We start from the raw sequence: 17530 nt of genomic DNA on the forward strand, positions 1-17530 counted from the left end.
TAAAGGTTGATCTTATGAAGCTGTTAGCTGTTACAGCAGGGAGGCACCCTGCTGTTGCCCATTCAACATTCAGAGGACCAACACTGCTGAGTGACAGACACAGCAGTAACCGTTCGCCATCTGAAAATGTATTAACATTTATATTCCACAAGTTAACACTTCTTTCGAACCCCACTGCTGATGCACTCTGTCCCTGTTTCTGCAGTCAGCACAGCAGCCATGATCGTCCTGCTGCTTGCATTCTTTCAGCCAGCTGTTAAGACGAACAGGGATTCCCTGAGACAACAACACCGTCGTGTTTGTTATTTGCCAGGGTGCCAGGGTGAACTTAACACAAGTCTTTACTGAGCCACCCTCTCTGATTAATGACACAACAGTGCTTTTGCTTTTGCTCTCTCTCTCTCTTTCTGCCTCACTTTGTGTTTGTTCTTGCTGCTGGCTTCAGCTCACATCCTTATTTTCTTTAACTCTGAGGTTTATTTTGTTTTTAACCGGAGAGAAAAAATGTATTACTGGAGCTTATACACCGCTGCAGAGCAACCGGCCCTCATTATTGAACATAGTCACAGTTGTGTGATTTAGAGGAATTAGCAATTCTTAATAACTTTGATTATTTTAATTAGGGTCCACTTTTAATCAGCCTCAGACCCAAACACTGACTTGTTGCCATTTTTGAATTTATAATAACTACATGTGGAGAGGAGTGCAGCCTTAATCTTGAGATCTATTGGATTTATTTTTCATTTTGTTGTTGTTTGCTCACTGTGTTGATGCATGTGTCTCAATATTCATAACTGGACAGCTATGAATTTTTTTTTTTCCTACTGAAAGTGTCTGGGTTTTTTAGATTCACACAGTGTGCTTTTGAAAACACAGTAAAAACGCTGCTTGGAGCTGATGTATTATCAAAGGCTACCATTTCCAGCCTATTGCAATCAAACGTGAATGAAATACAATTGCAGATATCGCTCAAACCACATCTTTAAAAATAACAAAGAGCGAGTGGGGATTTTTAAATTCAGGAATTTCAGGCCCTGTTGAATAGATGCCGCACTCAAAAGAGCTCTTAGCATCAGTCTTGTTTTCCCCTTGGATTTTTCTCCAAATAACCATTCAAACTATTACCAGGACTTTTATTTTCATCACACACAAATAGTTAGCTAACCCCATGTCTCAAATGTCAGCCTGAGCCCGTAACACCTATTTTATTTTATTTTTTGGCCGGTGGGAGCAGTATGAAACGTCCTTCTTGATCTAGTATCAGTGTTTCTCCATCGCTCGAATGGATTGAGACAGCATTGGGAAATCTGACCCCTGAGCTGTGGCGGAAGAACAAGGCCGATCATGATGGGATAGCTGGTTGGTTGTTATCCTCTATGGGACTGGAACTCCCCCGCATCCTGTTTCTTGATGTCCACTGTGTTGCGGCTTGAAAAACATAAAAAGTATCAATGGGGGAGAGGCACACGGAAGAGTTAGACTGTGCCTGACCCCCTGAAATTCAGCTTTATTTATAGAAACAGTCTAATGACTTCAGTGTGAAAGACCTTGGGTGGAAGTTAACAGATGTCCTTGTAATAAAAAGCCTTGTGTTACATGTTGTTTGCAGTGGCACAAACAAGTCTTGTTTCAGATAGATTTCTTAATAGAAAAAATATAGTTTTGACAGATATCTTTCTAGATCACAGAGGATCATTTATATTCATTATCAGAGGGTTAGCATTCACATAACCACTTATCTGCAAAGTCCACAGCTCCAGTGTGAGATAAAGTCAAAGACAGCAGCTTTTTTTGTGGCATGCAGCCAGAGTCACATCTGATCTTGAACAAGAGCGATGTCTGCTCACTCAGAGGTCTCTACTGACGCCCTGCTATATGGAGCACACAACCGTGTACATTCAAATGATCAGCCATTAACACAGCTACACTGCCTCAAGCGAAGAAGACATGCTGTGATACATCACCAGTGCAAACCCTAATGGCAGTTAACATTATGCAAGCACTATTTTGGGCATTTTGAATTTTTCATTTCTTCTTCTTATCACAGTTTTTAATTTGCTTTTAGACAACAGTACACAGCTGTTGTTATGGCCCCCGTGAGATGTAAATGTGCTGCACTTGGATATCAGATCATCTGAGCAATGAGAGCGCGTGTATGCGCCTGTTGTGTTGTTATTTGAATGAGATTTGCATAGCACTTACATGTGAGAGGTGTATTCCAATTGAAATTAGAGCTGCTTTAATAAAGGACTGTGATGCAGCAGGGCACAAAACAGGAAATGAGCTGGACCATGTGTTGCATGCGTGTGTGTGTGTATGAATAAATGTGAACTTCTGAAGAAAGTTTCTAAAAAGTGGAATCCTAATAACTGAATGATGGATTAGTTCATTTCCAAGCAATTCCCTCACAGCTCGCCAACAGTGACTTGTCCAAAACAAGGACTATGTGCTACTACTCATCTTCTTCAGACTCAGAATATTAATGGACTGGGTGCTCACAGAAAAACTATTAGCATCGTTCACAGTCAAGCAAGTGTGGCCTGCTTTTATTTATGAGTTACTGCCGGCATTGCATCACAGGCTGCCCTTCTTTGCGCGTAATCAAGGTTTGTGTCCTGCATCCTTTTGAATAACGCAGGAAGTGTCTGTATAGACACTGATAATAAAAAGTGTCAATCAAACTTGCGCACTTTGGCTTTACTTGACTGGTACTGTTTACTTATTTTGATCCATAAATCACTGCACAGACTTGCTTTGTTTGCAGTTTCTCTCTCCTGAAACTAGTCATTATTAATTTCATCTGTGACACCAAGGTTTAATAGTTCATAATAAGAGCTCAGGAGTTTGAGAGGTTGTGAGTCACATCATCATCATCAACAACATTTCACACTGTTTCCTGATTACCATAGTCTGGCACATATTCTTTGGCCTCTATTCTCAATGGCTATCAGGACTTTAGTCTTGCAGTAAATTGAACTCACAAATTATAGTTTTTATATACAGACTCTATGGGGCTTGACTGGCACTACAGGAATGTTTTCAGCTGCACTCAGCAAATGAAACATTTTAGAGCAGGGAAAAATCCTGAGGTGTACAGGAACATATTCAAAGGTTTTGAAAAGCATTAAAAGGAAAATAAAAGCATGTTTGGTTCCAGTAAAAGAAAGAAAAGAAACACAAATTATAAGGGTGCCATAACAGCACTGTTTCATGTTTAAGTTTACATTAAAGTTTCAAATTAAAATCAAATTTGATCACACAGTTGGCTTTGTATGAAGTATTGTACATATTGGATTTTAATGAGACACCTGAAATAGATATTTACTGTAACAGATTTATTGTGCTTTTGTTGTTTAAGCAATCTGAGAACCATCTTATGAAGGCTGATAATATGAAAGAAGCACAGACACATAAAAGGCACCTCTCAAACATCTAAAAGCCACCTTTAGTATTTGGTTTTTTTTTGTTGTTGTTTTTTTTTAAATCTCCAGTTGTTTCTCCAGAAACAGGATGTTTCTGACATGAGAGAAAGGCTGTTGAACAGGAGTAATGAAAACAGCAGAAGAAGACTGCAAGATGGTGGCGTACTTACAGTAAAGAGATGAGAATTTTTTTTCCTGTGTACAATTTCATGGTGGGTGTTAATGGATGATGTGTTGTTTAAAGACGTTGCGTCGTAGTTCGTGAAGGGTGGGAAAAAAACTGAAGTGGAGAGGAGACGGTCCTGTCTTGTGAGGGTTTTTATTTATCAAAGAGGTGTTACTACCCTCTCTAACAAGATAAAAATATGTCCAACTGTTTCTTCCGTGGATGACGCCCTTATCATCTTGTAATATTTCAGTTGCCTGAGCTGACTGGTAAACTGTTTTCTTGAGGTCTGCTCGCGGTGAATCACAGTTCTCACTGGATCCCCGAGTTTCCAGGAATGCATACATCCTTCAAAAATGAATATGGAGTAACTTGCCTAGAAATGCAATCACGCTTGTCTGAGCTGCACTTAAACAAAAGCACACAGGTGTCATTAAAACACACTCATGTATGGATCTTTTGTCCTTGTACAGATGGTGGTAATATCGTTGCAACTGACAGACATACTAGGAAACCGTGTCCTTCCACGTTATGATGAAGATATAGATTAGTAAAACAGAAAACAAACATCAATTTAATCTCAGTGTCAGTGTTAATAATAGATTACATTTGTGAGAATAATGCGAAAGCAATTTGGATTTATCAATGTGGCGGAGATATTGAGTGTCTTGAAGAGAGATTTAGTTTCCTGTGCTGTGCTCAAAGATCACAGTATTATGATGAAATGTGTGCTCAAGCTCTGTCTGACAAAATAAAAAAAAACTTCTTGACAGGATTTCAGACCAACAAAAAGGTGGGAACCATTTAAAGCAGCATGTTTCCTGCTTTACGGGGATTTTTTGGGCTCTTGTTTTTTGGGTAAAAGGGCCCTGTTAAAAGAAGATACTTTTTCCTTAATGCCAAGATTGATGTCTACTTTGGAAACGGATCTGGCCACACATCCTGTAAAAACAATACTGAAGAACACTCTTTGTGAATACCTGGTGACAGCCACATGTTTTCAAATACAGCAGATTGATTTCATAGTCCTATTTTTCAGGCATACCATACAGTGTCTGTAAGTTACGGAGTGATAAGCTTTAAGCCTATTTTTCTCATGTCTGTGCTGTGACATTGCCTTGGTAGGACGCCAGTAGCCCTTCGAAAATCCACATTACACCATAATCTTATTTTTTTCTGGCCCAGTGAGTCAAGAGCAGTCCAGCAGGGCGCCTCCAAAAATAAAGCACAAGCCTTAAGACACCTATCACTGACTCCATTTCATCACTGAAACTTTGTATGCTACACATATTCATCAGTGCAGAAGAGTCGCACTTGAGTGATCATCAGGCAGGGAAATGAATGTGTAATTTGTATGGCATGATGCCTAACAGCGCACCTGTGTTTCTGTCCACGTTGCAGACGGGAAGGTGGAGGTGACGAAGGAGAGCCTGAAACTCTGCACCATGGGGCCGGGGAAGGTGTTTGGAGAGCTGGCTATTCTCTACAACTGCACCAGGACTGCCACTGTCAAGAGTGAGTTTCCACAGACACTTGGAGAGAAAAAAAAACAAAAAGTGCACGCATGAGACTGTGTTGAATGTCCACACATGTTCCACCAGGTGACAGATGTCACCTGTTCACTATCACGCACACAAACAGTAAGTTATCTTTCCTACTTTGACACATGGAGGGATCACACCGCCACTGTATGAATGGGTGCGTGGAGCACAGAGATAGCATTGTTACTCAGTCGCGATGAAACACTGCCTATCATCGGCCTGCGTTTTCACAACACTCAGAGTTAAGTGTGTTGCGAGACCCCTACTGAGCTGAATGTCAAGGTTTACTGCCTTTGCCTTTTCATGTGTCAAAGCTCCGGCAATGAGTGATGCACAGTGGGTGAGTAGGTGGTCTCTCAGACTGGCAATCTGAATAGTCAGCCTAATAGACGGAGGGGGGAGGAGGCTGAGGAGGGACAGGACAGATGGTGGGCCGTGCACATTTGAGAAAACTAGTGTGCTGTAAGAGCTTGTCTGGATGAAGAATATGTGTTTATGTCAGGCAGGAACTGGGAAATAGAAATGTGTGTTTGGGTGGAATAATAAATAGACAAAAGGTGAGATGAGATAAGGTCTGGTGTCTGAAGGAGCGCACATAAATGCAGTTCATTATAAAGTAAATCAATGTAGGTCGGCGTTGCAGTTGGCACTAAGGAGGAACATACTTTCATAATTCAGTGTAATCACCGCTGACCTGGTAAATAATTCTACACTGTGTGAGCTTTTTCAGCTTTTTCCGCTTGTGGTGGAAATCTGTGACCCAGGGTGTGAATGAATGAATGAATGAATGAATGAATGCATGAAGGGCAGCGGGACTGCAGGGCCTGAAGTCGAGGGCAAGAAGGTGTGAGCTGGAAGTGTGGGGGGAAACAGGGTGGACTGTGGTCGCGGGGAGGTTGCACGGCCCTTGCTGACCCCTTTCATGTCCCATGATACCCCCACCACCGAGGAGCCAACCTGACAGAACTCCCAGCTCCCGTTGCTATGGCAACAAGTGCTCACAGGGAGATGAGCCAACTCTTTTCCCCTTCCCACTGGCGACAGAGTGTCTGTCTCTTTCTTTTGTATATTCTTTTGCCTGCCACCGGCCCCATACTTCCCGCCACAGTTTTTTTTATTACTATTAGTCAATGCTTCGCTGGTGATGTGGCTGCTCTATAAAAACTCCGCATGGAACAAATGATGTAATTGTCTACATGGACAGAAGTATGTTTGCAGACTAACGGGGTCACTGGCACTGTTTCTCCACTTGTCTTTGTTTTAACGTACTCTACACAAGAATGTCCCGGGAAATTCAGCGGGCGCGTTGGCTCCAATGGTGTGCTTGAGCCTTCAGCTTCCAATAAGCCACTTTAATTTGATCTGTGCATGGAACCTTTCTCCTTAGTGTAATTTCAATTTACATTGCTTCGTCTCCTAAGTTACATGCATGAGTAATTACATCCTGGCAGAATTTAGATGATGAGCCCGGTAATGCAAACTCATCCGTAAAACGGTGCACAACATCAGCCACTACCCTTAGTCTGCAAAGCTACCTCAAGAATATAATGACATTATTGCTAACAATGATAATGAAGAGATTATTGGAGTCTGTCACCTATTAAGAAAACTCACAGAAACAATTAGGAGCCAATTATGTGCAACAACTCATTTAGAGAAAACGTGTGCAGTTATGATTATGATTATGAACACACTCAAACCAATCAGGAGTAACTGGTGGCTTTGTTGTTAGCAAGCCAATACCATTGTTTCTGTTTCTATACCGGTAACTGTGGAGTAGCATGCAATATTTAGTTACACTGCAGTCAAACAAGAGAAATGTTTCAAATTTAACTTTAAGTCGGGGTGAAATAAACAAAAAATAATTAGTTGCAGTGAGAGTAAAATTTACTTGAAATCTTTCAGTTCCTAAACCACATCGATTCATTTGGTACCAACTAGACCTGCATGATATCAGCGAAATGTCCAATATGTGATAACAATGTTCAATATCATGACAACGATATGACTTAAGCAAATATGAAATAAGCAAATATTCAAGTGTGCATATTAACCATACAGTTCCTGTGTCTTTCTGAAAATGACCCAATACGCTGTAGTACATACATCAGGCCTGTGGTGGCGCTGTAACACTGCCACACAAATACACCAAAAACAGAGAAGACGAGTGGAAGCTTGCATTTGAAGTCGTGTCAATACAAATGTGCCGATTGATGCCATGTGGACACGTTTCAGGCGCTGTATCCAAGGGACTCGACGAAAGTCCGCCATTGTTGTTGTTACGTTACATTACGCGTAGCGGTGTAGCTCAGGTTATAGGTATGAGGTGTATGAGTGTGAAGGCATGGCGCCTGTAAATAAAATGTACACATTGCGTTTAAGGCAACCTTTTGCGATGTGTTAATCGTGCATCGCGATGACAATGAGAATAAGATGAATCGATCAGCCCTGGTGCCAACCATCCCCAATGCATTCCACAGAGTTTTAGGTTTTTCAGTGCCTCTCCTTTCTTTCAGCCATCAGGCATTTAGTCTCTCTCCATGTCAAAGCACAATGAAAATCACAGGCTTACAACTGGCTTGATTTTGGCAATAAATCAAAAGGAGAACATGACTGTGCCAACAATGAAAGGCATAGTGGCAGTGGCAGACATAATGTTCACAATGATATATTATCTATCACACACACAAGTTGTCTGAATTGAAAGCAGTGGCTTTCTGGAAAGAAGGAAAGACACGATTTGGAAAATGGTTTGCAGTAATGGAATGAAGTTGTATCTGTGATTTATAGTGAAAGTCTAAAATAGGCAAAAATCACTGCTTCACTGCGGCCGGTTCAGTTAAAGCTACAGCTGGCCATTTGACGAAAGTGAAAGTAAAGTCTGTGACTTTGTCGGAAATTTCAAGAGGATACACCATCAGGTCCATCTATGAACCTCTTCCAAGCCCCCCCCCCCCCCAACACACATACGAAGTAGCCAAAGCACACACTCAAGAGCCGTACCATATCCATAGCAACTGGTGACTCCAAAACGATCTCACGTCTCTCAGCATGAAACACACAGTGAAGTGAGCTCACTGTAACAACAACAGTCTTCTTATTACTTGTTTCTGCTTTGTAAACGCTCGATGTCCACGGTGGCACCGACAGTTTCACATTTTTTGGCTGCTCCACCATTGCAATAGCGATGCTCGGGGGTGGGGGTGGGGGTGGGCGGGCATGATTGGCTGCTCCTCCAGCTCCTTCTACCTGACAGGAGGAAAATCTTCGGTCCCGGTGGATTTGGGCAAATACGATTATAGGCTGTAGGTGGAGCCAAAGTAGTTGGATTTGGTCCTAAATGACCCATTCCATGTCCTACTATCGGAATATAGTGACAGTTCCAGCAAATATGACTGAATATTGGTACCAACTGAAGCTTCAACATGACAATTCGCCAAGGAAGGCCCACTGAAACAAATAAATAACACGCTAAATCAATAAATCAGGCTACATTCTACATTTATAATAATAAAGTCAACTCCATCGGGCCACTTCATACAGAAAGTTGTTTTGAATGGGCATTGGGCATGTTCAATAGTTTGTCTAATTACACACTTTTTATAGCTGCACTGCAGGGATTAGACAAAATTTCAAGATCTCCCTTATAATACAAGGATTAGTTGAATTAATTCCTGTGTTTGCATAATTACAAATTCCTCGAGGAACTGACAAGGTTCTTCGTTTTCTATCATCCCACCCTTCTTTTCATTCTGTGTGATTGCATGTGTTAACACTTGCACTCTACCAAAAGAAAAAGATCCCTCTCAACTATCTATTTGCTCTCCTGCCCAAACATAAGCTTTGCCAGAAGCACTTACTCCAAGGCTCTGTAGTACCCACAACCAGCTCCACCAGTCAATATGCTATATTAAGTTTCAGGATAAAGACACTTAAGTGTAGATTTATTGCTTCAATTTGTTGAGATTTGGCTCCTCCAGTCTTGGCAAATGGGGTGGGATTTTGCATGGAGTATGAAAAAAAAAGTATTTGCCATGAAATCCAGATCACAACACTTTCACACAACAACAATTGAGAAGATGCTGGCTGAAAAAAAGGAGAGACACAAAAGAGAGAGGTGATAAATACAGGACAGCAGTGACAGCGAAATGAGGGAACCACCTCAAGGGAAGCACAATAAAATTGTTTGTTTTTTTTTTGTCTGCAGACAGACAAGAGAGAGGGACTGCTAAAAATATAATTTATAGATTCAGGACCCAATTGAGCACAGTGTGGCATACAGGCTGCAGCACTTGACAATAGCGAGCATCACTGCACTATATTACAACAGCAGGAGAGAGATTGTTTGAAACAATACTGCCGTTGTGGCTTAGTCCAATTCTGGAAATGCCCACAAGCAATGGAATCCCAGTAAATAAATGAAAACTTCAAATAATGGTGAATGTTCATTCACAAACAAGGTTCAAACTAACACTTTCGTGATCAATTAATCTGTCAATTCATTTAATCATTTGGTATATAAATGTTGGAAACAAACAACAAAACTAAACTAAAAAGCAGCAAATCTTTACTTGGAGAAGTGATGACTCAGCACAAACTAGCATTTTTGTGTGAAGAAAGTCTTAAGCAATTAACTGGTAATCAAAATAGTTACTAGTTATTTTGCTGTCAATGGATTCAAGATCAATACCAATGTTCTTTACTCTGTAGGCTTAAAGGCTATTCTCAACAGTCAGGCTACATTTACACGGAAACGCGTTGCATTCTCACTTTTTATTTCACATTTAGACAAGCGTTTTTGAGGTGGAAATCTGGGTGCATATGGTGACGCAAAAGTCTGTGGAATTCAATGTTGTATGCATGCCAGGCGCCTAGGTGGCAGTGTGCCACACCACCACCAAGTCCGCAGGCCTGTGTACAATCCAGACTTTTGCGTTTTCACCCTTTACATGGGGACGCAACGGTGGAGCGTTTTTAAGATTTCCAATCTGGAGGGTGGTTTCACTTTTTTGCGTTTTCAAGCTCCCAAAACGCTGTCGCCGTCTAAACGAAAGGCACATCCGATTAAATATTTTGCCGTTTTCATCTGCGAGCTTTGTCATGTAAACAGGGCCTCAGATGACATTTACAAATTAAATAATGAACATATTGATCCCCTTTGAAAAAGAATCTTAACTCGAGATCCAGTTCTGAGCGTTCATAGACTTTTAAAGTATCTCAGTCATTCAAAGGCCAACAGATGTGAAAAAAGAGAAGCCTGAGTTAAGATTTTTTTTATTTGTTAAACTCATTAAGCAATGACCTTTCATATTCAAATATAGATGTTTTTTTCTTATTAGCAAAATTAAATTAAACTTTAGAAAATAAAGTTTAATAAACATGATACGCACACACAAAAGCATGTTGTTAAACAAGCATCGGGAATCCTGACATTGTTTTGGACCACTCATCTCTTGTGAGGTCACTGCCAGTCACTACTAACATAATCAGTGGACTGATTATCTGTAAGCTCCATCTTAATGATAGCGGTGGAAAAGCAGTCTCAGACGTCATCGCAGGAGCTCAGCTGCTCTTAGTGCGGCTCATATCTAATACACACAAATGCTTTGGCATATTACTAGATCATAATACTTTTCGAATAATAGCAATGTCATAAATCATTTTGAGAAGTACCAGGTTACACAGAGCATTCAGAGGGAGATCCAGGTGAGGAGCCGGGCAGAGTGCATTTGAAAGGAAATCCCATTTAGTTCCTATTTTAGTTGTAACAATCAAGCATATTATCAGCTGTTGGGCAGCAGCAAATACACAGGCACACACAAACACACACACATTTCATACAGTATCTGAGTGAGTCTATGTAACTTGCTCTCTCACATACAGATTGATTTTTGTATTGTGCTGTCAGATTGAACAGGCATTTATTTCCATCACGATCAATGTCCATACATGGGATCACCATTTTTTTTTAAACTAGCCTGTGTTCCTTTTTACTCTTCTCTGCACATTTTAGATGTTGATTTCAGCTGTTTAATTACAATGAGTGTGCAGGCATTGGGAACAACAACCATGGCTAAGACATGGTAGCATTAAATTGACTGGAAACTAAATGACAGGGGATTAAAAACTAAAGAGCTGTTGCCTGGAAAGTGAAAGAAGAATTGGTTTTCCATATCTTGTAGAGAGCTAAAAGCTTCATTTAATGCTGGCAGGGGTCATTCTGTGACAGCACAAATGGGCTGAAGATGATACATTTGAAATTGGCAGTAATTAACCACTGGAAGGGCAATAGAAGAATGTGTGCTTCATTATACTGTACTGGGACCTGTGTTTTTAAAATATAATGCAGTTTTCCTCATCCAATTGTGTATCCCAGCAGATCTTTGGAAGATTGTGGAGTTGATTAATTTGTAATGTTAATAATGATAATCCATATACAGTATTTATATTCAGAACAGGATAGACATGAAAATCATAGTTGCAGAGAAGTCAAAGATAAAAAGCTACCGGAAAAGTAACAAAATCCACATAAATAATATTAAGATATTTTTAAATAATCTTAAATATGTTTAAAATCCATTCTATTCTAGTATAACATACTGTGTCTGTGAAGGAGTATTTTCATCTGTCAAGGTTCTGGAGCTACATCTGCCTAAAAACATGGCCATCTAATGCATAAATGCATTAGATGCATATTGATTGAGTCTATACATTTACATTACATATTGCACATCAGTTATCCATCTCTGAGTGACACTTCCTTTCTCTAATGATCTCATTATTTGATATTTATACATAATCTCTCTCAGCAAACGGGGACTTGACATACAAAGGAGAACAGAAGTTTCAATTAAATTGATAGAGGGTTTTTCATTTCCCATTGATGGCAGCCATCCAAGCCATGACTGAATCATGCTTTGAGATTACTGCCGTTTTGGGTGACCCGATAGTTGAGAGAAGCAACACACAAGCATTGAGCAGCAAATGACTGGTTTGATTCCAGGATGGAGCATTTAGTGCATGTGATTCCCCTATCCTCTTTTCCCAAGTCTCCTGTCTGACTTCGCGCTGCCTACCAAAAAAAAGCCTAAAAATGATTTAAAAAAGGTTAATGACTTATGGCCTAGCACCATGCACCAATGAGTCATGAATTTAGAGCTCTGAACACATTACTGTCAGGATTTTAGGGTCTGCTTACTTCTCTATGGCAATTGTTTTTCCATGACATATGGCTGAATTCAGTTCTCGGTTAAAATAATGAATGAACTTTCTGAATAGGTCAGCACAGGCTTTCATAAGTCTTAATATAATGATATGCTCTAACCGGCATTTTGACAGGTGCAATTTTTGAGGAACTATCTTTTGTGTGCTGCTGCTTTGTTGTTATTTATTTTGTATAATAGTGGTATGATGTTTGTATTTTTTATGTATCTGTGAAGCACTTTGTGAGTCTTCTCTGTGAGAAGTGCTATATAAATAAAATTTTTACTTTACTTACTTTTACTTCAACATGTTCTATAGGTGAATGATGACATCTAGCAGAGTAGCAGAACACACACACCATTAAAACAGCACTTGATGTCATGGTACCACAGAGAAAAGAAAGAAAAAAGCCAAAGCAGCAGCGTTGTTCTGGAGACTTCTAAGAATGGCCCCTTTGTAACAGAGTAATAGCTCAACTGTATGAAAAAAACCTTCCTTCCGCTTCGAGTGAACAAACACTTGTCTTTCTAATCAGTCTGAGCGAGAAAAATGTGCATGTGATTGTGTGTAAATGTGTGAGTGTGAGTGTGTAGTCCACCACATCTGCTCAGTGTCAGGAATCACCCTATTCCCAGTGAGCGAATCTTGTTTAGGCAGTAAGAGATAAGTTACAGGTTCAGCTCCTTGGAGAACCAGGTACCAAGTTAAACATCACGACCAGTGCGGAAGACAGAGAATTGTGGCTTTAGGTTGTGTTTAAATAATAAAACATGTTGCTTGTAAGACTGTCACTGTGCCCTCTAAGTCTCTTACTCTTGGGTCCACTTTGTGTGTGTGTGTGTGAGTGAGAGAGAGAGTAAATGTCTCAGATCTCTTCCATAATTACTTCCCTGACTGTTTCCCTTGTGTCTATGACATATCTGCTTCAACTTTTGCGTCACGAAGAAAAGCCCCTACAAAACATTAACATTTTTTAACATCACGTCTATGATAATAGAAAGTGAGATCACCTCTAGCTGATTCTAAGACATCAGTACTTTGTCTTGACCTCTACCCACTCAAGTGAACTGCTCTCATGTGGGATCTGCTGTTGAATACCACACATCAGCTATTTGCCGTGAGAGCAGAGAAAAACAGAAGTATGTTTTATGTTTTTATAGTGAATACAGACCATCAGAGCAGCCTGACACCCTGAAAGTCGTCATTAGTGCATTAAGGGTACTTTCATTGCATTTTAAATGTCAGTTTCCTAAGACAAACAGCTATGCATCCTACACTAGGCTAAAATTTGCATGTTAATGTAGGAAATGTGATGAAGTGAGCAAGTAACACGTAAACAGTTATGTTAGCCACATTTTGCAAACTGCATTATCTTGCTGATGATATAATATAAGCATAAGCATTTGTCTGCAGTGACGTTTAACAGCTGTTTGCGCCTCTCCTGCTCTGGTCCCCCGAAGAGGATTTATAAGCTGGATATAGCGCTACTTTGTTCTCTTTAGTCAGCTAAACAGGTTTTCTAGAATGAGCCATTAATGCAGTCACATGCTGCTATTGTTCCTGCTGCCTGGGGCACAGCACCATTATCTACTATCTGTATCTATCATCTCAAATTTCAAGATAAAATTAAGGTTAAAAACATCTGTGGTGGCACAGGCAGAGTGAGTAAGTATTTCTGAGAGCAAACATGTTGGTGACAATCTATGCCTCACATGCTGTCAAAAATTTTAGACTTGAGTCACAGACATCAGCCGGCCTCAAAATAAATGTCTAATTCTGAAGAAGAAAAAAAAGTAGAGCACTTACAACCTTTGTATCAGGTTCGATAGAACTGTCGTTTTAGCTCAACCACCATTTGTTTATACTGACTACTATAACACGTTTGTAATAGTTGATGCTTTTCCATTGCTTATTTACGTTAAATCAATAGATTGAACTCAATGAGATATTTCTTTAGGATACCTTCAGGAACTCTGCCTGTATCTATAGAGTTATGGCTGTATATGCTGTACATTGAGTATAGAATATGGAATTTTAAGTATGGTAGTGGCAGACCGTCTTAATATTAAGACTCTGTATTTGAGGTGTGAAAGAAGAGCCCGATTTCTTAATGAATTGTTGCGTGAATGGACTGATGACTTCAGAAATGTACACTGTGACTGAGTATTACAAGTCTATGATGTATTGTAGAGATTTTATTTTAGAGAAACAATTGATATGATTCATTCAGGGTGGTTGCATATGGACCTGAGCACCATCATTACGCAACTCTGTGAGGAACTGGATATAAGGGCTCTTAGAATCAGAGACAGTATTGAGTGCACTCTTAAAAAAGGAAAACAGAGCCACAATGTATCATAGTGCTGCGTTTTTCCATTCTTCGGATACCCACAATAATTGTGATGCAACCAAGTGCTGGGAAATGAAAAACTGACGAGGCATACATACAAATGAATGGAAGGAAGAATGTACGAATCCGCGAAATACTCAATGTACTATACGGTTTATGTAGGCATGCCACATTGGAATGCACAGCCACAATTCGACAAGCAGTGAAACCGAGATAACACAAATATCTAAAATTGTGCTACACAAAACTAAAATTGTGCTGCACAAAACTACCCAAAATTACAAATGATGTTCACAAAGAAGGAGCTAGAAAAAAAATGGCATCTCGTTTGTCGTGACTGACAGGGGATGAGATGCAAATGAGACATCATTGTGAACATGAATTTTCATGTCCGTAATGATGACTAGATATTCTGTTGTAAAAGTTAAGGCACCATTAATCTCCCTTCAACACAGCATGCTGCCGTGTTCAACAGTTCAAGGGAACTACATTTCCCCTGGATGAAGGAATTCATCCGATAACCAAAGAAAATGCAGACAGAGAGATAGAAAGAAGACTTGCTTTGGCAGACAGAATTCCAGTGGGACTGAGTGGAGGGAAATCTTCTCTGTTTCCAAGGCTGCCATGGTAACACTGTTGCCAGAGTGCAGCAAGAAATGTGATGGTAAAATGGTGATGGTGGCAGGGTAGTCCTCAGCCAGCTGTTTTCTGTCACGGTTGTTGTGTTCATCACTGCATCCCGATTCCGGTGTCTTCAACTTGACAGAGGGGTTTATTTTAGTTGGATAAAGGCATTTGACTTCCTATTGGCTTTTGTGTGTTTGTGCAGTTGTTAATGGTTGTCCCAGAGAGTGTATGTGCGTATGTGTGCTGTCTGTGTGTATATGTTTGGGCTGAGGGCCCCTGCTGCTGCTGCTGTCCTGATTCTCAGTTGGAGCGCAGGTGTGAGCCTGGAGGAAAAGGCTCTTCTGGGGCTCTACAAGGCTGGAAAGGTTAAAACACCCAGAGAGAGGCAACCTCAGTCAGTAGCAATACACAGGCAGTCAGTAAGAAAACAGCCCCGCAGGTGCAGCTATTATCAAGTGCTTTTCTTGGACATTTTTTCGTGCTAGTATGTATGAACATAACCGAGGCAAATCCTGCACAGAAGGATTATATTTGTACCTTTCCACCTGTTTTGCATTATTAAGTGTAGATTTGCATTGGTTGCCTTCTGTGACACAATGCCAGGGACACATTTGCTTTACAAAAATGTTATTTGCTTGTTGTACAAGAGTATCCGTGGGAGGAAAATAGCTCACGAGATTTGGAAGTGCTGCTTTTCTTATCTGCATTTTCTCATGGTCTAGTTACACTTAGTTTGGGCAATTTAGGCAGATTGAAAAAAAAAAAGGTAATGAAAAAATGCTTCCAAAAAGTATTCAGGATAGATTAAAAGTTCACTTGCTCAAATCCCCACCAATATGCACTCTAGTCACATGTTCAGCTGGTATGAATATAACAGTTTGTTCAAGTGTAACAATGTCAGTATCTATCTGTGAGGCTGATGTCTCTACAAGCTCTTCCCGTGATAATGACAGTTAAGTCGAACTGAATTGAACTTTCCAATAAAAGATGCACTGAAATGTCTGACGTGCTGTTGTAGCTTAACCGGATCTCTAGCTACTAAAGTGCAGAAGTTATTCATCCCTTTGGCAATTTTGGCAGTCACGAAACCACTTCAGGTGCATTACTACCACCCTCTAAAATGGAGAAGGGCCAAGCCGGATTTGCGTTCAGCCTTGGAAAAATGGATCGCAATCAGATTTGTTATATGTGGAAAGTGACTTAAATCTCATCTGGCTTTTATCTGGATATGAGACGACTGAAAAGGACAGACATAATAGGCACAAAAAATACATCATATAATACTACTAAGAATAGAAAAGATAATTTCAAGTAGCTTGAGAGGGATATAAACTGAAACCGAAAAACTCAAACCTGTAGTAAGATTGTGGACTGGTATTATGAACTTGAGAAGAAGTTTCTCACACAGAGAATGTAGCTGCAAGAATCAATGCTGATAAATATGAAACACACTTGTTAAAGATTTAAATATGGAATACAGTTTGACTCTCCCAGAGCAAAGATCAGATACGTGTGGTCCAGCCATGTAGCCACTTGCAGCCAGACTGCTGGATTCACTGATGTTGAAACAATCTGAGAGACAAGGTGGGACTGACCTTTCATCCAAGAGCGACTGATCGTTGTTTCTTAGCTGGATAGTGAAAACACATCCTTGCATTAAAGCTATAGTGCGTAACTTCTGTCGCCCCCTAAAGGATTTCTGCGTTATTACAACGATACGGCCGGCACCTATGGCCCGGTGTAACCCTCCCCTCCCCTCCTCTCCCCACCGCTACCCCTGTAGCTGCATGATACCGGTAATGCACATCACACACAGTAACAGTACCGTATTTTCCGGACTATAAGTCGCGGTTTTTTTCTAGTTTGGCTGGCCATGCGACCTATATTCAGAAGCGACTTATATATTTAAAAAAAAACCCTACGCTATGACCACAAGAGGGAAGCACGGCTTTTATTTCTAAATCCCTCCTCATTCAGTGGCTCATCTTCATCTTCCTCATGTGCTGTTCTCCTCGCTGCGCTGTCTGACCTGTCTCCGTTGCGCCGTAGCGCTTCACTCCGTCAATTCAGAGTATTTTCACAGCGTATTCTGCGGCCCGTCTTCGGTCTCTGCTCCGGTCCCGACTGGGCTCCGGACACGGAGCAGAGACCCAGGTCCGACAGTGCAGGGCTGTCCCTCTCTGAAGCAGAGGAGAGGTCGGCTTCACTCCCGTCCGTCTTC

The 17530-nt window shown here is 40.6% G+C and overlaps 1 protein-coding gene across 2 annotated transcripts in view; it reads left to right on the top strand.

The window, feature by feature from the left end:
• The window catches only part of LOC146973385 (cGMP-dependent protein kinase 1), an 84893-nt gene that overhangs the window by 24964 nt on the left and 42399 nt on the right, over window positions 1-17530 (top strand). For both annotated transcript variants that reach the window (XM_085799882.1, XM_085799881.1), the window contains exon 3: window positions 4990-5103. In XM_085799882.1, coding sequence (XP_085656008.1) covers window positions 4990-5103 — 114 coding nt within the window. The remainder of the gene's footprint in view (window positions 1-4989; window positions 5104-17530) is intronic.

This window comes from Trachurus japonicus, chromosome 15 (genome assembly GCF_045865225.1).
Source record: "Trachurus japonicus isolate A0001 chromosome 15, Traja_1.0".
Lineage (NCBI taxonomy): Eukaryota > Metazoa > Chordata > Actinopteri > Carangiformes > Carangidae > Trachurus > Trachurus japonicus.